At 37.9% G+C, this 27,270-nt stretch overlaps 1 protein-coding gene across 1 annotated transcript; it reads left to right on the plus strand.

The window, feature by feature from the left end:
• The first annotated feature begins 4,947 nt into the window (after nt 1-4,947).
• Nucleotides 4,948-9,997, plus strand: LOC108703956 (up-regulator of cell proliferation). Its single transcript, XM_018240267.2, has one exon. The coding sequence runs from the start codon at nt 4,948-4,950 to the stop codon at nt 9,649-9,651; it is 4,704 nt and encodes a 1,567-aa protein (XP_018095756.1). The 3' UTR covers nt 9,652-9,997.
• Nucleotides 9,998-27,270: the final 17,273 nt, after the last annotated feature.

Below are 27,270 nucleotides of genomic sequence, written 5' to 3' on the forward strand. Positions count from 1 at the left end.
CTCTTGATCGACCAGGCTCTTGTGGAACTACAACAAATGCTATTAAATAGGGCAGAAGCTTGGAATCTGGACACTGGTGACCACCAAATATCAACCCAGTAAAGGGTACAGTATATGCTGATACAGTGAGAGTTAGACTGTTTCTAAAGGGGCCTGCTCTAATGCATGTGACTTATATTACATGTTGGCCCAGTTGCTGCCTCTCCCAGGCAGTATAATAGATACACTCAGGGGTCTGTGCTTGTCCAATGGAACAGGGAACACAAAGGTAATATGGATAGATTATAGTTTAAATTTACTAGCCTCAAGCACTGTGATTGTCTTATTTTTAAACTGATTGAGTTAGGGTATATATTTTTAAAAAATAGTGCCCTTTTTGTGATCCTTTTATGAAATTTGTTTTTAACAGGTTGGTGAAGATTTGCACAATTGATACTATGTATTTTTATGGAGATTTTTAACATTGTATACAATGTATTTAATTGATTGGACATTTCCTGCGCAAAATATTCAAGCACTTTGGAGATAATTTCGTTTTTACTTCAATCACCTGTGGACACAAAATTGAACATTTTTATCACTCCTGATTGGATGATGGGAATGAAGGGGTTAATGGGTGTGTTTTAAATGTTCACTGTGATTCTGTGTTTGTTACACTTGAGAAAGGGCAATTACAGCCCGAAACATGTTGTGTATAGCAGCTTAAATAAATATTAATCACAAGCAGTTAATCTGCGTTAGAGTGCTCTCCTACTGAAAGTTCAATGGTTTGGGATGTTCGGTACATCTGCTCGGGAGGATTGATGCATTCATCCATCAGGTGCTAATTGGCAGAGCGCGGATTCCCTACCTCCACTATAAAGGTAATATGGAGTCCTCGGGGACAACAGTTTGTTGTACTGTACACTTTGCCTGATAATGTACTTATGCCTCTCCGTAACACCTTCCAAGACAGTATAACAAACAAGGGAAAGTTGTGACCACAAAATACATATAGACAAATACAAGATTCCTCTGCACTCAACCCATTATCAATATATGTAAGACAGAGACATTTTGTGCTACTGCTACTGAAAAATGCCTTACCCTTTAAACAACACAGGGATTGTTTGTCCATATATTGCAATATATTTAAGCTGAACAACTACGTCACAGTCATCCCATATCTGGCCAGTCCTACGCTCAATTTTCATCTGATTCATTAAGAATTCTATTGCTTCATTATACATTTTACACAGGGACTAAGTTTTACCTGTAACTTACTTGCTGCTTTCAAAGTAAAACTCCCAAACGATCCCTGTGTTGTTTAAAGGGTAAGGCATTTTTCAGTAGCAGTATGCACAAAATGTCTCTGTCTTAAATATATTGATAATGGGTTGAGTGCAGAGGACCTTTTGTTGTTGACCTTCCAAGACAGTATCCTCCTGAAGAAGGAACTTATATAGTAAGTCATTACAGGTATCACAGTTTTTTACTTGAATGCAAAAATACAAGTTTTACTTTCCCTTCAGGTTATTCAGGAACCTGTTACAGTAAATGGCTGAGTTTAGATGAAAGTCAAATTTTTTAGTGATCTGATGATCATAAGAGAATTTACAGAATGGGTTGGTCTCTCAGGTATAAGGAAGCTGAAGGTGAAAACCCCTTAGACTTTTTAAGTCAGAAGGACGGACATCCAGAGCAGCAGCAACATGAACTTGGCTAATCCATAGAACAGCAGAATATAGTTGGGTGATTAAGGATAATTTCATAATTAAAAGGTAAGTTTTACCCATTACGGGATATGACACACTTTGGCTTCTGGAGTTATGTTGAGCATGTGCAATGCCGTTTCCATGGTCTGTAACTTGCCTTTGCTTCTTAGCTCTAGTCCAAAAAGGCAGCAGTGGTATTTCCAATCCACCTCTATTTTGTTTGTCAGCAAGTGGCATGAGGATCCTACTGGGGAAAACTCCAGATTGTCCACTGCCTACTGGGGGCACTATTTTGTTTAGAGGGATACAAAAAAAACAGGAGAGAACGATTGTAAGGGGAAATCAAAATGGGTGAGAAGAGTAGTATTGTGGCATTACTGTGGTTATTTCCTAGAGTGTTTATGTTAATTTAATTTGTGTTTATAGCATGGCTTTATATGTGTGTATATGTGTGTGTGTATATGTGTGTGTGTGTGTGTATATGGGTGTGTGTGTATATGTGTGTGTGTGTATATGTGTGTGTGTATATATATGTGTGTGTGTGTGTATATGTGTGTGTGTGTGTATATATATATGTGTGTGTGTGTGTGGGGGGGGGGGGGTTGGGGTGGAGCATGGAAAATTACAAGAAAAAGTGAAAGAGAGCTTTGTCAGCAAAGCAAAAAGCAAAGAAAGAGTAGGAATATCAGTCATTTCTCCACTCCATGCTCTATTTCTAGCAGAGATTTATAGGAAGAGCTGATACGGAAAGGAGAACAGGAAGGTGATCACGGTATGTCTGATGGGATTGTGGATTTGTATGATCTGATTTGGATCAACATCTGTATGTATTGATTAAAGTCAAGGCAATTCAGCTTCACGTGAGTTGCCAATATGGTAGGTAAATCCAGTGAATACAGTTGTTATTTTCCCTGGTTTTATGCCAAAAAACGAATGGAGTGCCACTATACCATTGTACTTACCTTTCCAAGGCTTCAGATTGACAAATGCAGAGTAGTGTAAAAGATTCTGATTTATACACATCTCTGTGCCAGGGACTCCTGCAAATGAAAGTAAAATGGTGATATGGTCCTGCACTTGTTTTTTCCCAGTCACATTTTTTTTCCCAAAAGGAGCACCAACTTGGAAAGAAATAGCATTATTTAAAAAACATTTTGACCAATGCAAAACTTTCTTTTCTTTTCATAACTAGATGACTAATTTAGTAAAACATTGCAATAATAGTTACTATTTTATAGTTCCAGTAAGTGGCCTCATGCTGGGCTTCCCCTTGTACTAGCGTAGATCCTCCTAGGAATTCTGCTCTAGACAGACAGTCTCATCACACTAAATATGGACAGGCCAAGAGAAAGACATTTCCCCTTTACTCAAATATAGTGGTGGTGGGGTCAACTGGTACTGCAGTTCATTGCTAGACCCTCACTCACAATAGATCTATCTGCACAGGAAGAAGAAAATACATTCCTCCTCACCTAAAATAAATGAATGAAGTGAATTTACTGCCCCTGTATACTTTTTTGCCTCATGAGTATCATGCTTTAATTGACATTTCAATATGTATTGTAATTTGTTGACAGGTTGTGACTAACATTGTTGGGTAGAAAACCCTTTCATTTTTTTACTTTTTTTCATGCACATTTGTCTCTTTAAAGGAATGTCTTAAAGTGGACCTGTCATCCAGACATAAAAAGCTGTATAATAAAAGTCCTTTTCAAATTAAACATGAAATTCAAATTCTTTTTTTTATTAATGCAATCATAGCTGTTGTAAGCTCATTTAAAAATCTCAGCTGTCAATCAAACACTGCTTTCCCCTCCCCTATGTCTTAGGCAATTACTTTCACTTTCCATTCAGCACTTCCTACATGTCACTGCTCTCCCTACATTCCCCCCAGTTCTCTTCACCTTTAATTGTGTATCCAGGACATGGGGATGGACATCAGGTCCCCCATTCTGGTGCACAAACAAGATTCTGAGATGATACAAGACTTGTCTTAATAACAGTGTCCACAAAATGGCTCCTGCCTGCTTGTTATAATTATGAATTCCCAGACTGATAGAAACAAGATTCGAATATTATTTTACAGTGTAATTAAAGTTTATTTTGCTTGACTATCATTATTAAATAGGATTTGGAATATTTTTTTTTGGGTGACGGGTCGCCTTTAAGCCAGAGCTGTTTTGTTTTGTACAGGGCAATACATTTATGGAGAGTGGAATCCACCCATACTTATGTGATTCCCTGCTTCAGTTATTGAAGTATAGTGTATGACTGGCTGCTAGTGACGCACATTGCCTGATCAACCTGAAGCTTGAAGAGGTAACAGCTGACTGAGCTGCAAAAAAAATATTTTTATATGCAAGGTAGGTAAATTATTTCTGAACATTACATACAGGGATGGGATCTATGTGTACAGTGTATTTACGGAAACTTACCTGGCAATTTCCAGATACAGAGACTTCATATAATGTGGAGCACCATTCCATAAAGAGGTGGTAAACCAAATTTTACTCAGTTGTTGCTGGACTACAAATCCTAGAATAATGTAACAGATAATGAAGGTTGAGGCATGCTGGTTTTTAACAAGTGTATATATATATATAGCAGTCCTGTTTGGTGCACTCTATGCCAGAAGTCATCCGCCTGGGTGCCGGTAAAATTATAACTATAGTCACATCTCACAAACCGCACTCCAAGGACTTCTTCCTGAAGACGGCTCGAGTGTTAGAGCCGAAACATTGAAGTAAAATTTCTTTTAGTTTTTTCACCTAAGTCCTTGGAGTGCAGTTTGTGAGATGTGACTATATATATATATATATATATGTATCCTTTACTGTACAAGCTAATTGAGTTTAATGGCACGTGGGGCAGTTTTTCCACAGTGTTTTTTAGTTGGCAGATAAATGCCCGAAACCACCCTAAATTATTGGGGGCAACATAGGCAGTTTTGCCTGTTTTGCTCTTTTGTGCAGGATTCGGCTGGAGCAGCACTATTAACTGATGCGGTTTTCCCATGACAGTATCCCTTTAATAAATCTTATTCATTGAATGGTAGATGAAATAGACGGAACACTTCCTCGATAGCTGCCATATTTCTTGATGACGACATTAGCTAATTTCTTTACTGTTCTTTATGTATGATCATATATATCATGTTGGCATGTAATATTATTAGAGTTTGCAATTATTACAATTTATTACAATTTAATTTCCACATGTTTCCCCAGAAAGCAGAAGTTCTTGGAGTGAAACGATGACGCATCTTATTATAAATGGTTCCAGTGCATCAAAGCTCAGCCTTAACAATATCTTGGAAATTGGGCACCAGAGTATCAATGAGGCTGATCCTGTGACTGTGGAAGATCTTGTATGGGTCTTCCTGAGGAGACTTATGGCCCTAAACAAAGAAGCAAGGAATACTCAGTATACGGGGAGCAGTGAAAATATTCCAAATCAGGATACCTTTGAAGAGTTTGATTTTTATAATGATGATGAGAAGGCTTTTAATCCTACCGAGTCTATGCATCCACTTGATGTCTTATGTGCTGTCCTACACAAATCTAATCCAGTTTTACAGCAGGAGATTACATCAAAAATGTCCATGTGTCAGTTTGCCATCCCACTATTGCTCCCTGCTGGTGATGGTCCAGGCTGCACCTTCATGCTCTGGGCATTGAGAGATATTGTAAAGAGATGGAGACCTCATTCATTAGCAGAGAGCAAAGGGTTTAAAGAGGACAGTGTGGTGAACATATCCATGCCTATATTTTCCTTTGTGAGACTGGGTCAAAACAAAATGTCCAAATCTAAAATCCTCAATCAAGTGCTTAGCCCACCTCAGCAAGGTCACAGCTTCTTCATACATGATAATATGGAGCGTGGAAACATTAAAAAGATGGTTTCCAATGGGTTAGTGGAAATATCATGGTATTTCCCTATAGGAAAAGAAACCTATGACATTTTCCCTGAACCCACTGGGGTTACAAATCTTCGTGGTAACTTAGAGTCTAATTGGGTCCAGTTTCAGTTCCAAATGCAAGTCTCATCTGCAGTGTTTATATTTGCCGAGAATATGTCTGAAAATGATTATAGATTATTGTCCAGTTGCAAACATTTTGAGACTACTGTTTGTTTCATTATTAATCCAAGTGCTGATAAAAGTCTAAATAAGGAGTCCTTGGGTTTTCTCAAACGTCTGGCTCATGAGCTTAATATTAATCCAACACATATAATAAGCAAGGAAAGGATCAATGAGACACAAGTTGTCAAAAGATTGCAAAAAACCATGAGTCATCTTATAAAAAATTCTTGTAAGAGAGTTAAACTCAACGACATTTCGGATGAAGCTAAAAAGCTTGGAATCCATGTAGATGAGGGTTCTAAAGAATTTCAAATATCAAAAGAAATGGCCGTGGAGATCACAAAAGAGATTGGTGATGTGGTTGAGTATAAGAGAGAGAACATGAAGCTACAAGGACAGCTCTGGAAAGAACTATCCCAGTTAGAGAAGGAATTTTGTAGAATGAAAAAACTAGGGCATCAGAATGCTGAAGACTATAGGTGCCAGCTGAAACAAAGGCGGTCAGAGCTACATCAGGAACAGCACAAACATGACCTTCCTGATGGTATGAATAAGTTTATATCTGCAATGACTCAATTAACTCACACTGACAGGGTATATTTTTTAAAATGGATGAAATTTACCCTTGATTCCATATCTAGAGATGTTTTGTCAACCTTGCATTCAAAATACAGTCAGATTTATAGTGAAGGAAAAAGCAACCTCACAGGGCTGAAAAAGATAGACACTTTGATGTGTAACAGTTCTTTGGGGCTTGAACACTTCCTACGTGAGCTGGGACAGTTTTATGAATCAGAATGTTCACTCATCAGAGATAAGCTTATTAATGTAAACCAGAGGAAGTTTAGCAGACTCCCTGAAATAGCTGCTAAGCTTCTGCTGGATGGGTTCCCATTAGAGCTGATAGATGGAGATGCCTCCAACATCCCCATACAGTGGATAACTGACATTTTGACTGAACTGGACACCATGACAGGAAAGGGATGCAAATTGAGAGTAATCTCTGTACTGGGAGTACAGAGCACAGGGAAGTCCACCCTCCTGAACACCATGTTTGGCTTGCAGTTCCCTGTGGCCAGTGGACGCTGCACACGAGGAGCCTTCATGACACTGATTAAAGTGAAACAAGACTTCAGAGAGGAATTGGGCTGTGACTTTATTTTAGTAATTGACACTGAAGGTCTGAAGGCTCCAGAAAGGGGATCTCTGGATAACAGCTATGAACATGACAATGAGCTGGCAACTGTAGTGGTTGGGCTAAGTGATATCACAATAATCAATATGGCCATGGAGAATATAGTCGAAATGAGTGATACTTTGCAAATTGTCGCTCATGCCTTCCTTAGAATGAATGAAATTGGGAAAAAGCCGATCTGTCAGTTTGTTCATCACAACTGCAGTGAGGTATCCGCTCATGAGATGACCATAAGAGATAGAGTGAAAATGGTGGAGCAGCTGAATGAAATGACTAAAGTGGCAGCAAAGATGGAAAAAAAGAGTGGTATCACTGCCTTTAGTGATATAATGACCTATAATCATGAGAAAGACAATTGGTACATTCCTGGGCTCTGGTATGGTGTCCCACCCATGGCTTCTGTAAACACAGGATACAGCGAAAATGTTTATTCATTAAAAAAACATTTGTTTAACCTGATGGCACAACATAAAGATATTCAGAACTCTCAAAGTATCAATGAACTTATAATATGGATAAAAAGCTTGTGGAATGCAGTGAAACATGAAAAATTCATCTTTGCCTTCAAGAATAGTCTAGTGGCAGAAGCATATGATAAGCTTGCTGTAAAATACTCAGAGTGGGAATGGAACTTCCGCAAGAAGATTCATACCTGGATCACGAATGTGGAAATGAAAATCAAGAATGAGGCAGCTGATGAAATACATCCAGACATTGATGTGACATTAAAGAATGAAGTACTTGACATTTTCCAGAAAGAAGAATTAAAAATGCTGAAATTAATCGAAGATTATTATAAAAGTGCGACTGAGAATGTCTATCTGATTGAACGTTACAGAGAAGAATTTTTAGTATGTGTGAAATGTCTCAGACAGGAGCTTAGCGATTCAGCATCAAATAAAATCGAAGAGATTATTCGCAGGAAAAATTCAAATGATCAGTTCCAAGCTGTCCAGAGTAAATACCAAAAGGTTATTGAAGATAAAGTGAGCAACCTTGTAGAAAAGTGCAGACAGAACAAAAATATTGTCAACAGGGAAGCAAATGAAAAAATGTTTGAGACTCTGTGGTCAAAAGCAATCTCAGAATTGCCAAAGTGTCACATTGACAAACTCAACATCAGTCAAGAGATGCTAGGACATCTTACTAAGGACATGGAGAATAAAGGAGCTGTTATAAATGAGAAGTTACTTAATATAAAAAATTTAACTGAGTATGGAAAACAAACGTTCCAGATGGACAAGAATTACATCGCTTTCAACCGGAATCCACTGGTTACGTTTCGAGAATATTGGACCAATAATTCCCATAACAAAATATATGAGCTGGCTAGATTTCTAGTAAGAACATGTAATGAATATGTCACAGAACAAATTAGCAAGAACACTGGCTATGACAACATGTATAGCCATGAATTGCTTAATATAATCAATAAAAAACTCAGGGAGAAAGATGTTATGAAACTGCCCACAACACATTTGTTTGATATGGAATTAAAACTTCATATTTTGGGAAGTGCAGCCCTCAGATTTCAAGAAATGCATGACAAGTTTGTACAGGAAAATGATCCAAAACGGTGTCTTGAAAAACTGAAACCCTACTACTTGACAAGCCTTAAAAATATTTTCTGCCAAGAAAAAGATGAAACTCAAGGTAAAGCTAAACAGTTCTGCGAGCTGTGTCTGAAGCCAGCTTTGATGGAGCACATCGACAAACACATCGGGAAAGCAATCATTGATGATATTTATTACAGTGGAAAATTCAAAGAGTTTTCTAGTAGTCGCCATTTCCAGTTTGCTGTGCTCAAGAATCTTCTGGAAAATGAAGACTTTCACCAATATCTACACTATATTAACAGGTATGAGAAGTTTGTGAAATCATGGATAACAAAAAAAATACAGGAAAAATATGAAAAGTCCAAAGAACTTGATACTTTACAAATAAAGATTCTCTCTCGTATTTGCAAGAAAATCAAAGAGGTTCTCATTGAACTTAGTTCTGTAGGATTTCTCACTGCTTCTGACTTTTTACAGGCATTTTGCAATAAGCTTAGACACGATCTGGTCATTTCACAGAGTAATATTCTTGTGACTATATTTCAAATCAAAGATGATGTTCAGATGTTTTCAGATGGAATTGAGCTTTATGTCACTGAGACAGAAAAACAAATATCATCAGAAATAAAATCTTCCAGTAATGAATCAGTGCTTTCCAGGGCAACACTTAATCCCATGAATGAAGTGTTCAAGTCCGTCTGTGGCTGTTTAAAATTCTGCCCATTCTGTAAAGTTCCCTGTGAGGCCTCAGGTAGAGACCATGAAAAGCACTTTGCATCTATTCATAGACCAAAAGGTTTGGCAAAGGGCACCTGGCAGACAAATGCCTCCCTTACTACATCAATATGTTCTACTGCTGTTGATACTGATCTCCTTTTTGTAAGCCCAGAAACAAACTGGGAACCTCATCCCTACAAAGAATATCAAACAATCTACCAAGACTGGATCATTCAGCCAACAGATATCCGGGAATCATCTGAATATTGGAAATACATCTTTAAAGAGTTCAACCGGCAGTTTGCAGCTGCTTATGTGGCAGAAACAGCTAAACTAGCAGAAGACTGGAAAGATACAACTGCAGAAGAAGCTCTGAGAAGCCTAGAAGAAGCGTATTCAATGACCTAAAAGAAAAAGTTAATTTGTTATATGCACGTAATATACAGTACATCTAGCAGTCTAATATTAGGTGCTTCAGTGTTCTCCTACATATAGATGGGAATGTATTACTTGTTTTAACCCCTGTTAAATCTATTCTTCTTTATTTTGCTGGACATAAAGTTGCTGTCTAAAAATAGCCAAGTAAAACCACTGTTTTTAATAGTCTTGCCTTTTGTTAATACCACCTCTAAAACTTACTGTATGCGTTTGAAGTGTTGTGTAATGACAATTCTGCCATCAGAATCTGACTCTTTCTAAAATTAGAATGATAGAAATGTTATAAGATGCACTATGCAGTCACTGGTAAGCATACAATATACAGTATCCCTCCAACAATACCTTGTCCTGTATCTCAAAAATATCAGCAAAGGTATCTGGAATAATAATAAATTCTTTTGGGAGAACCTGCATACAATGTTCTACAATCATTCCATAGCACATTAAGCACACTTTCTTGGAATCACCGAAAATTCAGGATGAATCTTAGGAACAGTCATTTGGGTTAGTTAGGTTTCCACATCTTGTCCCAACCCCTCTGGTGCCTTGCCCAGGGAAATCTCTCTCTTCCACTTCTCCCTCAGACCTTAAATGTAGCAATTGAGCCATCTCAGTCTCAACATTGGTCAGAGTAAATTTGGTTGGGAATTTCTTAATTAACAAAAACCACAGTTGCTGACCGCAGAACATTTTTATTTTGAAACTCCAGGCCGTCGCAAGGTGGGGTTGTCTAACTCCACACTACTCAATGGAGTGAAATGTTTTCTTACTTTCTTGCCCTGCCTATAAATGAGGCTTCTGATGTGCTTTGATTGTTTTGTTTGTCAACGAACAAGATCTAAATATATGTCTTTAAAGATTAAGGGGCAGATTTATCAAGGGCAACTTGACCGGGCACCCTAGGCAACCCGGCCAACTACGTCACCCTTTACTGTTCTCACATGCGTAGAAGAGCGCACACTCACATTCAGAAGGAACTGCTGCCACATCTTCTGGACAAAGCGGTCTGAACTAGGAGAAGGCATTAGAAGAAGGACGTGCTTGGTGCCCCTTTCCCTTTGTGCCTCTTCTGCCTACTCCTAGTTCTGGCCCTGGATGTAATCCTATAATGCATTTGCATTTTGTCATTGACAATAAAAACAGTTGAAGGACATTTGAGATAGATTAGTCAGCTATGCATGTGGCTGTCAGAACACAGAAGGATAATCATTAAAAAGGACCAGTCCAGTCCAGTGGTGATGCATTTCATGGAGCTCCATGAGACCAATCTGAATAGGCTGTTGTATTGAAGTAGTAAGTCTCCATGATAGTATTTAAATTTGAATTGTGTGTATTAAATAAGGTGGATATATCTAACATAGAAATCAATGAGTACAAATAAAAGTTATCATAGCATTTTTACAATTTGAGAGCAAGTCCCCCTTCGTGCAGTGGGAACTTATACATGTTAGTATTTAAAGGAGAAGGAAAGCTACGGAGGCATTTTATTGCCAATAGATTAGCTGCAATAGTGCAAGCTAGAATGCTATATTTATTCTGTAGAATGTTTTACCTTACCTGAGTAAAAAGCTCTAGAAACCCTCTGTTTGTTTAGAATAGGAGCTGCAGTATTAATGTGGTGTGACATCACTTCCTGCCTGAGTCTCTCCCTGCTCTTGGCTCAGATTACAGTAGATAAGGGAGGGGGGGGGGGAGAGGAGCAAACTGAGCATGCTCTTGCCCAGGGCAATGAGGTTTAAGCTGAAGGCAGGAAGTCTGATACAGAAGCCCATGAGTACACAATAGGAGGAAAGAAATGTGGTGTTTCTTTTGACAGAGGACTCAGAGCAGCATTACTTTGGGGGTTTACTGGTATATTTAGATGGACCTTTCTGATAAGGCTTACTTAGTTTTAACCTTTCCTTCTCCTTTAAGGGTAAAAGCACACCACTCCTCATATAGATGGTGAGAAACATTTTTTTTGTCTGTGCCAACTGAAGTTTTAATATTGTCATTCATGTGATTTACAAAGCCAGGAATTGGGAGCTATTTCAGATATGTTATGAAGTAAAATGCCAGAAGATAAACTTTAAGAGACCTTAAATTGGACCATCAATGACAAGGAAATATCAAAACCCTTAGATCAGTGATCCCCAACTAGTGGCTCATGAGAAACATGTTGCTCACCAACTCCTTGCATGTTGTTCCCAGTGGCCTCAAAGCAGGTGCTTATTTTTTTAATTCAAGGCTTGGAGGCAAGTTTTGGTGTACTGCCAAAGAAAGTAAGCTACCAGTTCACAGTTTTGTAATGTTCTGTAATGTCACTTCTTTTTTAAACAAAAGATGCTACCGAATCCTTGTTTCCAGTGGAATAAAAAAATAACTCCTTTCTTTGTGTCTTTAAAACATGAATTAGCTTTGAATCCAATTAATTCCTTCCATGCTGACAAGTACCCACACATTTAGCCGCCTATTAATTATGTAATATTTTCGATCCTAACCACTCAGGATACTGTAATTTAGACAAGGTCAACCTTATACAAGTATTTTATGCTTCTTTCTCCAATGCCGGAAGGTTGAAAACTGACAGAGAATCTGTTATATTGTTGATAACTTCTGGGCCATGTCTAACCTTAATCCAAACATTGGATTTCAGTGCTCTCTGAGAATGAATTGCCTAAGTGAATCGACACTGGGGGGGAGCTGGATTTAAGAGAATTAATAACAAATACCAAATGAATTCACATTTAAATAATATCTTCTTATTTGTGAGCAGTGGGCCACATATCTCCAGTAAAATGTTAGAGCTCTGCCTCTTTCCATGTATTGGGCAACAATTTTCATTGTAAAGGCCTCCAGATGGAAAGAAGTAAACCTTCCTTCACCAGTTATAGCTAGTGGCCAGTGTAGTACCAGTGGAATAATTTACAGCAACAAATAAGTCATTAGCTTTGTCGTCTGCATGTTAGTAAATGAAAGCAAATCACATAGTGGTTTTTATGAGCTGTCTAAAGTGAAACTATTCAGATGTCCATAGTTGTTATGAAGGTAGCCATATGTAATAAACAAGATACCATATATACAAAAATACACCAAATGGAGAACATATTTTTAATGAAATAATTAAATTCGTTTTGTTTGTTCATTTATATGTAGTTGTCCTGTCTGGCCAAGGAAATCAATGTTAAAAATTACAGCTTCCCAAGTCAACGTTCAAATACATAAAGTAGTCATGTTTCCCAGCTAAAAAGTAGCTTTTAGGCATATACTTCATCAAAGATAATTTACTATTGTCCTAAGCACAAGGATAACAGCATTAAGGGATGCAAAGGCAGGTGTCATGTATGGCTACCCAAAACCCAGGAAAGTGACTGCATTCCTGTCTAGGCATGCTCTTCTGACTATAACATTCACCTTTAGCTTTGGGCCTGGTCCTCAGCTACTTGGGTACCGCCAGGAGTCCAGCAACTCCCACAGGTGCCAGGCAAGGGCTCCAAACATATAATAACAGAAGAACCGGTAACGAAGGAGCTGGACATAGTCAAACAGGCGAGGTCAGAACCAGATAACAGGAGCAGAATCCTGAGGCAAACTCAAGGTTAGGAACAGGCCGGGGTCAGAACCAGGATGTCACACAGGGAACCAGATGAATGGCTAATACTGAGCAAGATTAGAAACAGCTGAGCTCACCATGCCTACCAGGGAATACAAGGATACCTTTAACAGTGAACTAGGGCCTTAGCTGTCTGCTCATATAGAGTAGAGGTAATGCAGACAGCAAGAAAACACCAGGTCACTGGTTCAACTCCAGTCAGTTTCCCACCAGTCTGACCACCAAGTAGTCAAGGAAGTTGTCAGGAGAAAGAAAGAGGATGCTCTGATGTTCTTCTGCTTAGAAACCGTCTAACATCTTTCCTAAGCTTGACCTACATCTCACCTGGTCATCACACAGCAATCATGTCTACCCCAGTCATATCTAAAATAAATAAATAAACTCTGATAGGCACCCATGACCCACTTATATATAGTCTTAGCCCCATTAGGTGTTATTTACTTTTAACCTGTTTGAAAACAAGCATCTGATTGGTTGCTATGGGTTACTGGACCTGGGAAAAAAGATGAGGTTGCACATAATAGCTACTGTTAGATATAAAGAGTATAAGTGTTGTGGTTCTCTGGATGCTCTGTCTCTGATAGCCAACAGCAGATATCTTTACAAGTTATGAAGGTTGGAAATCACACAGAGAAGCACAATAACTGCTGTTTAGACTTTAATTGTGCGTCCACACAACATGTTTCGGGCATAAAGGGCCCTTTTTCAAGTGAAGGCTCAGAAAGTGACTTTAGTAATGGTTCAAGGAGGTCAACTAAATGTCCCCATGCATAGGAAAGAATTTACAAGCAACTCATTATTTCAAGTAGATTCCTGACATCCTTGGTATTGTAACCCTATTTTGGCTTAAAAAGTCAATCACCAACTAGTTGAGTAGAGTATTGGCTACACTGAACCCTTTTTCAGCAGGATGGACCTTCACTAGGTGGAAGGAGCACGTGAGGGTGTTGCTACTGGCAAAGATGGAAAATAAAGGAAAATAGATGCCATGGGTTCTTTGCAAAACAATAATAAAACACACTTTATTCAATATAAAGAGCCACAGGGTTAAGAATACTCACAGCACATGAGGTAGATCAATAAATACCAGGTACAGTCACATGTGTAGCAGGCACAGTATAAATGACACCACTGAAGGAATAGCAGGGGGAGTTGAAGTATACATCTTCCATGTTGTCAGTATCTCATGTGGCTCAGATTCCTATAATAGACGTGGAACAGGGATAAATCAATAACCTGATTTCCTTGTCAATATTTTGGTCCCTTCACTACAGGCAGCAGAGCCTGCTGTGTTAAAAGGAGGTATATGGATTTAAGGGTATGTCTTAAAATGACTTAACTTTTTTCCTGTATGAGTTTTAGTGATATCCCTGCAGTAAGCACCAACCATTTGGTTTTTTGGTGTGCTACTGATGTGGATGTGGTCTTTTGGTAAAATGGGTGTGGTTTAACGTGGGTGTGGTCTAAAACAGGAAGTGGCTAACACTGGCTTCCATTATCGGCCCTCCACCATGTAGACCAGAAAAAACCTGGCCCTCGGTGGCACAGAAGTTGGACAGCACTGTTCTAGGACATTAACCTAATATCATTTTTAGTTTTGGAGGCATTTTCTTCTGGCACAAGATTCAACTCAATTTGCAAGCAAAAACATTCCCCAAGATTTGGGGTTGGAGGCTGCAATGTTATTTCTAGTAACACATCTGCACTGGGTACAGAAGGTTATACACCCCACATCTCAGATATAGAAACATTGGGGTAACAGTCACCCTGCTATAGTTCCAGGGGTACCCAGGGTACAAATAAGCACTCACCCCAAATCTCCTCCTAACTGACCTTCAGACTGGGCCCCCTTAGCTCATAACAAGGTTACAGATGTATAGAAACATTAGAGTAACAGTCACCCTGCTATAGTTCTAGGGGTACCCAGGGTACAAATAAGCACTCACCCCAAATCTCCCCCTAACTGACCTTCAGGCTGGGCCCCCTTAGCTCATAACAAGGTTACAGATATATAGAAACATTGGGGTAACAGTCACCCTGCTATGGTTCCAGGGGTACCCAGGGTACAAATAAACACTCACCCCAAATCTCCCCCTAACTGACCCTCAGGCTGGGCCCCCTTAACTCATAACAAGGTTACAGACATTGGTTTACGATATTCCTTCATACAGTGTACAATAAGTTGTCAAGTTGTCCATGACATAGTTAAGATAATAGGGGCCATGGCGAGATTTTATAAGTATTTTCTATATTATAGATAAGGCCTATAAACTTTATTTTTGTATGGCACATCTCTTTAACCTTCAAAGGTGTTGGAAGGCTATGGGTGCTAAATTTCAGGTCCCTTTATCAATTCTTTGCTTATTTCTTTTTCTTACTTTTCATGTTTCGCAGCTCAGAAAGCCTGGTTACCAACACTCTAAACTATTGTAATTTATTCAATCACTTTCAGTCATTTCTCAGCAGTGGCATAGAAATACCAGCAAATAATGTTTCACATTGTAAAAGATGCATGGAAAGTGACTTTAGCAATGCTTCAATTCTACAAGGAGGTCAAGTGATGAGCCCTTCGCACAATGAAGAATTTGCCGGCAACTCATTGTTTCAAGTGGATTCCTGGAATCCTTCTTATGTTATTAATGGATACCTGAAGTCAGTTTCTTTGGCTGTACCAAATTTGTTGTGATGAAAATGAATCTATAAGTCAGGTTTGTGCAGTAAATATATAGTTTATAGAAAAGGGATTATTTAATTCCCCCTTTACTTCATGAACTTTGCAGTGATAGGGATATCTTGCTCAGGGTTGAGACTATTTCTATTGTAGGGGACAATGAGGTCATCTGAATAGATAAACAAGAAATTAAGCACTTTGGCTATGTACTTTATTTTGCTGACTTCTGAATTTTAATTTTATTGTACAAGTGTCAGGGATTAGGTAGGGGACGCTGTGAAGAATGATAGGGAAAGGGCGAGTCCTTGAGGCAGGAGCTGTATGTGCCTAGGGAACATTTGAAGGGAATGCAGGAACAGGTTGATGAGGGCGAAGAGTCAGTCTGGATCAGGTGCAGAGCAGAACAGGACGGAGAGGGTAAAGATCAGGACTGGACTGGACTAGGCAGGAAGAAGAGGGCGACGACTCAGAACAGGAACAAACTGGAGAGGGAAGGAGTGGAACAGGAACAGACTGGATGGGACAGGTTTGTGAAAGAGACAATTGAAGTCTCATTGTGGCAACCACATGAATCCATTCACAATTCAAAGATCAAGCTTTATCATGTCAAAATCCCCCTCTGCCAAACAGCAGACATAAGTGAGTTGACATTAAGGGGCAGATTAATCAAAATGTGAGTTAGAACGTGAATTTTTCTGTGATAAAATTTAAGGGGCCAATTTATTAACATTTAGATTTCTATTTCTTTCACAAATCACATTTTTTTTCTCTAAAGATTTGTTTTTTTATTTATATAAAACTCTAAAAAAGTAAAAGCAGTCAAGGTCCTATAGAAGCCAATGGGAGCTGCAATGATCCTACTGGACCTTTTTTTTATCCATTCAGACTTTTAGAGGCACATTTATCAAGGGTCGAATTTCGATTTTTTTTAAAACTCCCATAAACTTGAAATCAAAATATTTAAAACTCAGATGAATAGAATCGACCCAAAAACTCGAACGGAATTCAATTCTAATTAAACAAAAACTTGATTCAGGTCTTTTTTTGTCAGAAAGGCTGCATACAACTCAAAATCAATCCCTGGACCTCCCCCATTGACTTAAACAGTAATTCGGCAGGTTTAAGGTGCCAAATAGTCAAATATGAGTTCTTAAAGGGCCAGAGTATGATAAATCTTGAAAATTTGAATTTGTTTTATAAAAACGTGAATCAAATTTGAATAACAGTCGTATTTGACAATTTTGACCATAAAAAACTTGAGAATTCAAATTTCCAATTCAAATTTTCAATTTGTCCCTTGATAAATCTGCCCCTTAAAGTTTTTCAGATTTCTTTTCACTAGTAATTTTCCGAAATACTCAAAAGTTTAGAGGTTTTCATATTATCAGCTTCTTATATTTGGATCTTTTAATAACCTACATGGCATTCATGGTTTTAGAGATACCACTAAAATTCAACCTTTGATAAATGGGCCTCTAATTTCACATTTAGGTGGTTTTAGAGGTTTTATAAACCACCAAGTCATTTATTACAACAGCCTTTTATAAAAAGCACAAATTAAAAATTCCACACAACGAATTAGAATTTTATATGAAAACCTCTAAATCCTCATTTGCGCAAAATTTCCTCATGAATAAAATCATGGGGGACATCTGACAACCTTTAATACCACCAAGAAAGAAAGATTTTAAATTTGATGGTGAAGTTTTGTATTACAGTTTTTGTTTTTGAGTAATCATTATAATACATGATTTTTAGTGCTAAACACCATGATTTCGGGAAACATAAAAAATACAATCATTTGTAAAATGGTCTCTAATGGTCTTATTTATCAAAAATCTAATTTGTAAGGTTTTTGTAAAAGAACTGGAATACATTGTATTTTGAGTTTTCAGGCTTAAAAAACTTGAATACCTAAAATTTTAGGCTTTGAAAACTCAAATTTATAAGTCTACAAATTGGAAAATCTTGAAATAAAAAAATAGCTTGAATTTTGCCTAGGACAACATTCACATTGACTTCTTCATGACCTCGCAAGCTTTTAGATGACAATTTTTCACATTTGAATTTTTTGAAAGTTTTTTGGTTAATAAATACCAGACATTCGAGTTTTTGAAAATAATATTCATATTTGTACGTTTTTGTCTAAGAAAATGTGAATCATGGCAAAAATTCTAATTCAAACCTTGATAAATCACCCCCTAAGTGTTAAAGGGACAAGAGGAAGGAGATACCTGCCCGTAGATCTTAGAATTCATGTGATTACATATGTCCAGCATATACTATTCAGACTGGTATAAAATTATTCTTTCCTTTTCTTTAGCTGTTGAATGAGTTAAGGACTCTGGTGTATTTAGGGAGGTGAAATAAGGAAATGTGCAAAGTTTATGTCTTATCAACTACAGAGTATTGATTGGAGTAATAAGTTTTCAGACAAAAACACAGAACAGAAATGGTTGTCCTTTAAAATTATATTAAATCATTACTGTTCCCAATTTATTCCCTTAAAGACTAAACGTAGAAGCTCTAAGAATCATCCTGTGTGGCTTAATACAGAAGGTAAGAAGTTAATAGGAAAGAAGAGAAAGGCATTTAAAAACTACAAATCTGTAGGGACAGAAGCTGCATTTAATGAATATAAACACTGTAATAAATGTTGTAAATCAGCAATCCGCAAGGCTAAGAAAAGAAATGAAGAGTTAATTGTGGTGGAGGTGAAAAATAACCCTAAAGTTTTTTAAATATATTAATAGTAAAAAGATGCAGGTTGAGAGTTTTGCTCCATTAAATAATGGTACCAGTATGGTTGTAACAGATACAGATAAGGCAAATGTGTTAAATCAGTTATTTTCTTCAGTGTATACAATAGAGGAGTCTGGGTTCACAGGCTCACTTTATAGCTGCACTAATGGCTCAGCTCAATCTAGTCAGTGGCTGACTCAGGATATGATTCAAAAAGCTTTAATACAAATTAATGTAAACAAGGCTCCAGGGCCTGATGGCATACACCCCCGGGTTCTAAGAGAGCTTAGTTCAGTTTTAGACCAGCCCCTTTTTCTGATTTTCTCAGATTCACTGTCATCTGGTATGGTGCCTATGGATTGGAGAAAAGCTGATGTTATTCCAATATTTAAAAAGGCGTTACGATCTCAGCCTGGCAATTATAGGCCAGTAAGCTTGACATCTGTGGTGGGCAAATTATTTGAAGGCTTGTTAAGGGATCACATTCAAAATTTTGTCCTAATGAATGGCATTATGAGCAACAATCAGCATGGCTTTATGAAGGATAGGTCATGTCAGACGAATTTGATTGCATTTTATGATGAGGTAAGTAAGATTCTGGACATTGGGGGGGGCAGTAGATGAGATCTATTTGGATTTTGCCAAAGCGTTTGATACTGTGCCCCACAAACGACTGCTTTCTAAACTAAGGTCTGTTGGGCTTAATGAAGTCGTTTGCACATGGATAGGAAACTGGCTACAGGATCGGGTACAGAGGGTGGTTGTTAATGGGACATTCTCTACTTGGAGTAAGGTTCTTAGTGGGGTCCCCCAGGGCTCAGTATTGGGTCCACTTTTATTTAACTTGTTCATTAATGACTTAGGGGAGGGTGTTGTAAGTAATGTATCAGTGTTTGCAGATGAAACAAAATTATCCAGCCCAATTAATTCCATCCAGAATGTGGCACTTGCAACAGGATCTTGACAAACTGGCAATCTGGGCAGCTAAGTGGCAAATGAGATTCAATGTTGATAAATGTAAAGTCCTGCACCTGGGATGTAACAATATCCACTTATACCCTTAATGGGACTGCACTAGGCAAATCCATAATGGAAAAGGACCTTGGAGTCCTTGTAGATAATAAACTTGTCTGTAGCAAGCAATGTCAGTCAGCAGCATCAAGGGCAAATAAGATCTTGAGTTGTATTAAATGGGGCAGAGAGTCACGGGAGGAGGGGGTCCCACTGTATAGAGCACTGGTAAGGCCCCATCTAGAATATGCCTTACAGTTTTGGTCTCCATCACTCAAACAGGACATTATTGTATTAGAGAGGGTACAGAGAAGGGCAACTAAGCTGGTAAAGGGAAAATCTTAGCTATGAGGAAAGACTGGCCAAATTGGGGATGTTCACGCTGGAGAAGAGGCGCTTAAGGGGTGATATGATAACTATGTATAAATATATAAGGTGATCATATAATAATCTCTCTAATGATTTATTTACCAGTAGGTCTTTCCAGCAGACACCAGGTCACCCATTCCGATTAGAAGAAAAGAGGTTCCGCCTAAATATTCGGAAGGGGTTTGTTACAGTGAGAGCTGTGAAGATGTGGAATTGTCTCCCTGAATCAGTGGTACAGGCTGATACATTAGATAGGTATAAGAAGGGGTTGGATGGTGTTTAGCAAGTGAGGGAATACAGGGATTTGGGAGATAGCTCATAGTACAAGTTGATCCAGGGACTAGTCCGATTGCCATTTTGGAGTCAGGAAGGAATTTTTCCCCCTCTGAGGCAAATTGGAGAGACTTCAGATGGGTTTTATGCCTTCCTCTGGATCAACTGGCAGATAGGTAGTTAATAAAAAGAAAAAAAAAGGTTGAACTTGATGGACATGTGTCTTTTTTCAACCTTACTTACTATCTTACTATGTTACTATGTTACTATGTTACAAGGAATCTTATGTTCCCAGTTAATGTTTTTGTAGGTTTGGTGTTTAAAATAAATGACCTATTAAATGGTTCAGAAATGTAAGAGTACTAATGCTCTTATAGAATGTATATTCATAATAATAATCTGAAGACTTCTATGGTCAGTGATCCCTCTAATTCCATTTTTTTGTGCACACAATATAAAGGGGACTTGGCACCCAAAAAAAGATTCAAAATCCTATTTTATCACATTAGTCAAACAAAATGAACTTTAATTACACAATATAACTTATTTGAATCTTGTTTCCTTCAGTCTGGGAATTCATAATTATAACAAGCAGGCAGTAGCCATTTTGATGACACTGTTATTAAGACAAGTCTTGTATCATCTCAGAATCTTGTTTGTGCACCAGAATGGGGGACCTGATGTCCATCCCCATGTCCTGGCTACACAATTAAAAGGAGAAGAGAACTGGGGGGAATGTGGGGAGAGCAGTGACATGTAGGAAGTGCTGAATGGAAAGTGAAAGTAATTGTCTGCCCCGTCTCTATGCCTAAGGTATAGAGGAGGGGCAGACAATATTTGATTGACAGCTGAGATGTTTCAATGAGCTTACAACAGCTATGAACGCTTTAATAAAAAGTAGAAATTGGACTTTAAGTGTAATTTGACAAAGGACTTTTATTATATATCTTTTTGACAGGGTGACAGGTCCACTTTAAACTTGTGTGTGCATTTTTAAGTCATTTTTAAGTGTTCAAGTCAGAATAAATACAATATTTTGTATTTGTGCGCAAAATAATTTATTGTGTTAACTGGCTTCAATATTTGTGTGTTTGTAGTGATAGTAACTCTGACCCATTTTGCTTTGCTGAAAACTTGCTGGTCAATGGGCTGCAATTTTTTTTTGATGAGCAACAATTTTTGTTTTGACGTGCAATAATTTTTTTTGGATGGGTGACACTTTTTTTCACCCATTGGAGCCTATGGGACACGTTTTCATGGTACAACTTGGCTTATTAATGGGCCAAGGAAACACCCAAAACATATATAGATATAATGCCTGGAAAATTATGCAATAAAGGCACTTTTAACTTCAGGATACAGTATTTAGAAGTGCTGTTCCATATTGAGTGCTACAATTATTGTCACCAGAAACCATTACTTCACACATCATGGAAGTTGATTGGTTGAAACGATGAGAGTCTTGGAGGCCTATTTATCAAAATTTGTGCTTGTGCAATTTTCATATTTTTTTCCTATTTCGAAAACCCTGAAATTTTTGAAATGCGATCGCATACCTTCTTTATTTTCAAAAAATCATAGGAAGAAAACCATAAAAAATGAAATACCTAGATTTTATCATTTACGTGCAAATTTCAATGATTAAAGTTTTTAAAGCTTAATTCTTGTTTCCCAACTCGAGATCAGAGGTTTTTAGACTTTTTTGGTTCTTCCCCCTGCCTTGCAGTCAACATTTGGTAAGGCCCTCCTTAGTTCATACCAAAATGATACATATATATATATATATAGAGATATGAAAATATTGTAATATGTAACTTCAACGTCAATGTCCTTTTAGTGGGCTTCCCATTACACTATATTGAGTCCCTTTAGGAAAATGAGTCCACAATTTGGGAGACACTGATCCAGACAGTCACAACATGGACAGCCCAAGAGAAGGACGTATCTCCCTTTGTCCATTGTGGTGGAGTCAACTGCATTGCTTTGCTAGACCCTCACTCGCAAAAAAACCTATATACCCAGTAAGAAAATCCTCACGTAAGAAGAGGCTGCAAATGAGGACATTGAATTTCATGTTGGGTGTGTTGAGATGTTTTGAGACAGATGTGTCTTGTTTAATGCAGTGCAATAAATGGAGGGTGGAATCCAACTATTTATTATTATCTGATTTCCTGCTTCAACTGTCAATAAATGTATCATAAGTGTCTGCCAGATCCTCATACCTGCAAGAGGGAATAATGGACTGATTCTGTCTGTATGAGAGGTAGGTCAAATATTTTGGAAATGTATATATGTTTATGGGATCTAATATTTGGAATGCTTGTGACTAGTGATGGGCAAATTTGTCCCGTTTCGATACGCCAGGAATATCGCGAATTTCCTACGAACTGGCGAAAAATTTGCAAAACGTCGATTTGACACCGGCGACAATTCGGTGATGCTGTCGCCCATTAAAGTCAATGGTCAATGTTCGTCCAGCATCAGAATTGGTCATGCAAATTCGCAAATTTATTCACCGCCGGCGAAACGGGCACATTCACTGCAAATTCACGCCCATCACTACTTGTGACCTGAGCTTTTCCAGATAAGGGGTCTGTCCATTATTTGAAGCACCATTCCTTAAGGATTTGCCACCAACATGGATTAGTTACCATCAAGCACAAGGTACCATTACATGCACAGAAAAAAAAGATACCAGTTAATTAATAAGAATTTTGTCTGAGGCAGACCTCTATGGGAAATGGTAATTCTGTGGGGCCGATTTACTAACAATGGAATTTAGATTTTTTTTCCCAAAAATCTCAAAAAATTCATGATTTTCCAATTTTTTTTAAAAGCTCTGAAAATTCAAGTTTTATTAAGAGGCACATTTATTAAAGCTCGAATTTCGAATACATGTGAGTTTTTTTAAAGACTCTATTAAATTTGAATATACTTCGAAATTTGACTGGGAGGATATTCAATAAAAAAATTGAATATCGAAAACTCGCACAATTTCTACTAACTCAAAAACTCAAATGGAATTTGACTATACTCAATTCGAGTTTTTTCTCTGAAAAAAAACATCAAATATCAGGAAGGTTAATAACATGTCCAAATTGATGCCTGGAATTCTCCCATTGACTTATACATGAACTAGGCAGGATTTAGGTGGTGAATAGTCAAATTTGAGTTCTTAAAGGGCCAGACTATAATAAATCTCGAAATTCGAGTTTGAATTAAGTCTCAAATAATTCACAATTTGAATTTGAGAGTTTTAACCATAAAAAAAAAATTAATTAGAATTTTCAATATGACCCTTAATAAATCTGCCTCCAAGGGGCATATTTATCAAGGATCGAATTTCGAAGTAAAAAAACTTCGAAATTCGACTATCGAATTTGAGTACATCGATAGTCTAAGTATTTTTTCCAGCATAAATGGCCATATTCGAACGAAGTACGATCGAAGTAAAATTGTACGATCGAACGATTGAACCCTTCGAATTGAATGATTCGAAGGATTTTTTAAATAAAAACCTTTGATTTCTCAAAACTTGCCCAAAAGCCTGAGATAGGTTCTAGGAGGTTCCCCATAGGCTAAACAGCAATTCGGAAGGTTACGGTGGCGAAGTGTCGAAGTTGACATTTTTTAAAGAGACAGTACTTTGATTTTCAAGTGGTCAAATTTTCAAAGGTTTTTCAAATCAAATTGAAGTTGAATTTGGCCTATTCCATGGTCAAAGTACCCCAAAATCACTTTGAAATTCAACGTTTTTTAATTCGAAAATTCACTTCGACCTTTGATAAATCTGCCCCCAAGTGTAAAAACCATGAAAACCTCTAATACAAAACTTTACAAGGTAAAAAAGCTGTGCTGAATGTATTCAACTGTTTTTGATCAAACTTATTTTTTTCAGGTTGTTCAGCATTATTTTCTATTCCTTTTTTTATTCAAATCTTTTAATAAATGTCATGTCATTCGTAGTTTTAGGGAAAGTGAGTTTAGTTGTGGCTTTAAAAACCTCTAAAAACACTAAAACTCAACCTTTAATAAACAGGCTTCTGTGTTTTGGAGCTTTCAAGATAATGGGTTTCTGGATAATAGATTCCGTTCCTGCACTTGTTTTATTTTTATAGCACAATTCTACTTTTGCTTCATTTTATGAATTGTGTATTTTTTATTTTTAAGTTTTATTTATTTTTCTGTTTACATCAATTTAAAAGCATAATAAAGTCAACCCATTAAATTTAGGCATTCAGTTAGTATCCCTTAAAGGGTGGTTCACCTTTTAGTTTCCTGTATGGTATAAAATGCCCTATTACTAGCAACTTTGCGCTTGGTCTTCATTATTTGTTTTGTATAGTTTTTGAATTATTTGCAACCTTCTTCTATCACCTCTTTCCAGCTTTCAAATGAGGGGCCACAGAATGACACTGCCTAGAATTAGACAACGTGTTATCTACAAAATCCCCAAGATCCTTCTCATTTAAGGAAACTCCCAACACACTGCCATTTAGTGTATAACTTGCATTTATATTATTTTTGCCAAAGTGCATAACCTGCATTTATCAACATTGAACCTCATTTTCCAGTTTGCTGCCCAGTTTTCCAGTTTAGACAAATCACTCTGCAAAGTGGCAGCATCCTGCATGGAACCTATAGTTCTGCACAATTTAGTATCATCTGCAAAAATAGAAACAGTACTTTCAATGGCCACCTCCAGGTCATTAATAAACAAGTTGAAAAGCAAGGGACCTAGTACAGAGCCCTGCGGTACTCCACTAACAACACTGGTCCAATTAGAAAATGTTCCATTTACCACCACTCTTTGTAGTCTATCTTTTAGCCAGTTCTCTATCCAGGTACAAATACTATGTTCCAGGCCAACATTCCTTAATTTAATCAGTAACCTTTTGTGTGGCACTGTATCAAATGCTTTAGCAAAGTCTAAGTAAATCACATCCACTGCCATCTCAGAATCAAAGTCCCTAAATCACCTGATAAGATCTGACAAGATCTATTACACATAAAACCATGCTGGCACAAACTCATAGTATAATGATTTGCTATGAAGTCCAGTATCTTATCCTTTATTAACCCTTCGAAAAGCTTTCCTACCACTGACGTCAGACTAACTGGCCTATAGTTTTGAGGCTGAGAACGGGATCCCTTTTTGAAAAGCTGCACCACATTTTGCCAGTCTCTCGGCACTGCGCCAGACCTCAATCAATCCTGAAAAGTTAAATAAGTAGGTTTGACAATCACAGAGCTAAGATCGCTAATTCCCTGGGATGAATACCATCTGGTCCAGGATCTTTACATGTTAGCTGGTCCTTCAGTTGTGTAGACAGATGAAAAATTACTGTTCAGAATGTTTGCTTTTACCCTGCTCTCATTGATCAACTGACCCCCTCTGATAATAAGGGTCTCCCCCCTTCTGGCTAATTTTTTTTGCTATTTGCATATTTGAAAAATAATTTTGGATTAATTTTACACCTCACTGCACTGTCCCAACTAACTTGAATGCCTTTAAAGCACGTCTTTTATTAGCAACCTTGACACCAACACTTTTATTACCTGGTTTACAAGGGGAATATACTGACATACAGTAAATTTATTAAGCAGCATTTTAAAGCCTTTCCCAGTTAATATGTTGCAGAGATGCCCTTATACTGTCAAAGTTTGAGTTTTAGTTACTCCCTTATAAAGTTCTTCTCCAAAGGCAGAATAATAGAGTGTGTGCGAATCCTTGAAGAAAAATTGCTGTTGTTTCTGCAAGACCCTGGGGCAGATTCACTAAAGGGCTAATTGTCACTTCGCAACCACTTCGCCAGCTGCAAATTCCTTACCACCGCGCTAATTCCACTGCGCTAATTCCACTGCGCTAATTCCACTGCCCTAATTCCACTGCGCTCATTCCACTGCGCTAATTCCACTGCGCTTATTCCACTGCGCTAATTCCACTTCGCTAATTCCAGTGCTCTAATTCCACTGCGCCAATTCCACTGCACTAATTCCACTGCCATAATTCACTCTTTTTGTAATAGCAGCTGGGCTTCATTCTCGTCACTTATACTGGGAGGTTTGTCGCACACACCAATGACACATTTTTATCCTTTGGACCATTGGAAATCATTACTCAAAGGGATTCCGCGCCTCACCAGCGCCATCATTGGTACTTTCTTTAGCGCATGGCTTTAATTCAGGCTTTACATAAAGACAAACTCCTCCACCATTTTTAATCCCTCTGTCCCTCCTAAAAAAGGTGTAACCATTTAAATTCACAATCCAGTCACATGTTTCATCCCACCAGGTCTCAGTAGTACCAATTATATCATAATTTTAAGTATTTGCAATAAATTCCAGTTCTCCCAATTTTCCTGACAAACTGTTCATTCACATCATACAGTGGAGGTTCCTACTTTTCCCACTGACTTTTACATGATGTAATGGTGAGTTACTGTAGATCTAAAGTTACTATTGGTCTGTTTTCCTTGTAACAGAGGGACCTCCTTAGCTGGTAAAATGTATGCCCTCCTCACTCCTACCCCATGACCCCTTTTTAATCCTAATGGCCCATCTAACCTAATTTCCCCATAATTCTTTGGCTCGCCCACCACCCTCCTTGCCTAGTTTAAACACTCCTCCAACATATTAGCCATTCTTTCCCCTAGCACAGCGGACCCCCTTCCATTGAGGTGCAAACTGTCAAGATATGAAATAGGTTGTACCCCAAAGAAAAATCAGCCCAGTGTTCTAGGAACCCAAACCCTTCCTTCCTACAGCAACACTTGAGCCACACATTTAGTTCTCTAAGCTCCCACTGTCTTCTTATAAATCGGCAAAGTTTCCAAAAAGCATCTGATAAGAGCTCCTATAATTAGGAAGATAGACATGGTCACCTGTCAATAGGACTGTGAGGCTGGAGAGTGCCTGAGCTCAACTTGTT

Source organism: Xenopus laevis, chromosome 9_10L (genome assembly GCF_017654675.1).
Source record: "Xenopus laevis strain J_2021 chromosome 9_10L, Xenopus_laevis_v10.1, whole genome shotgun sequence".
NCBI lineage: Eukaryota > Metazoa > Chordata > Amphibia > Anura > Pipidae > Xenopus > Xenopus laevis.

Bases quoted from the DNA above. Each gene is read 5' to 3' on its own strand.
- LOC108703956 (XM_018240267.2), top strand. From the start codon at position 4,948: ATGACGCATCTTATTATAAATGGTTCCAGTGCATCAAAGCTCAGCCTT.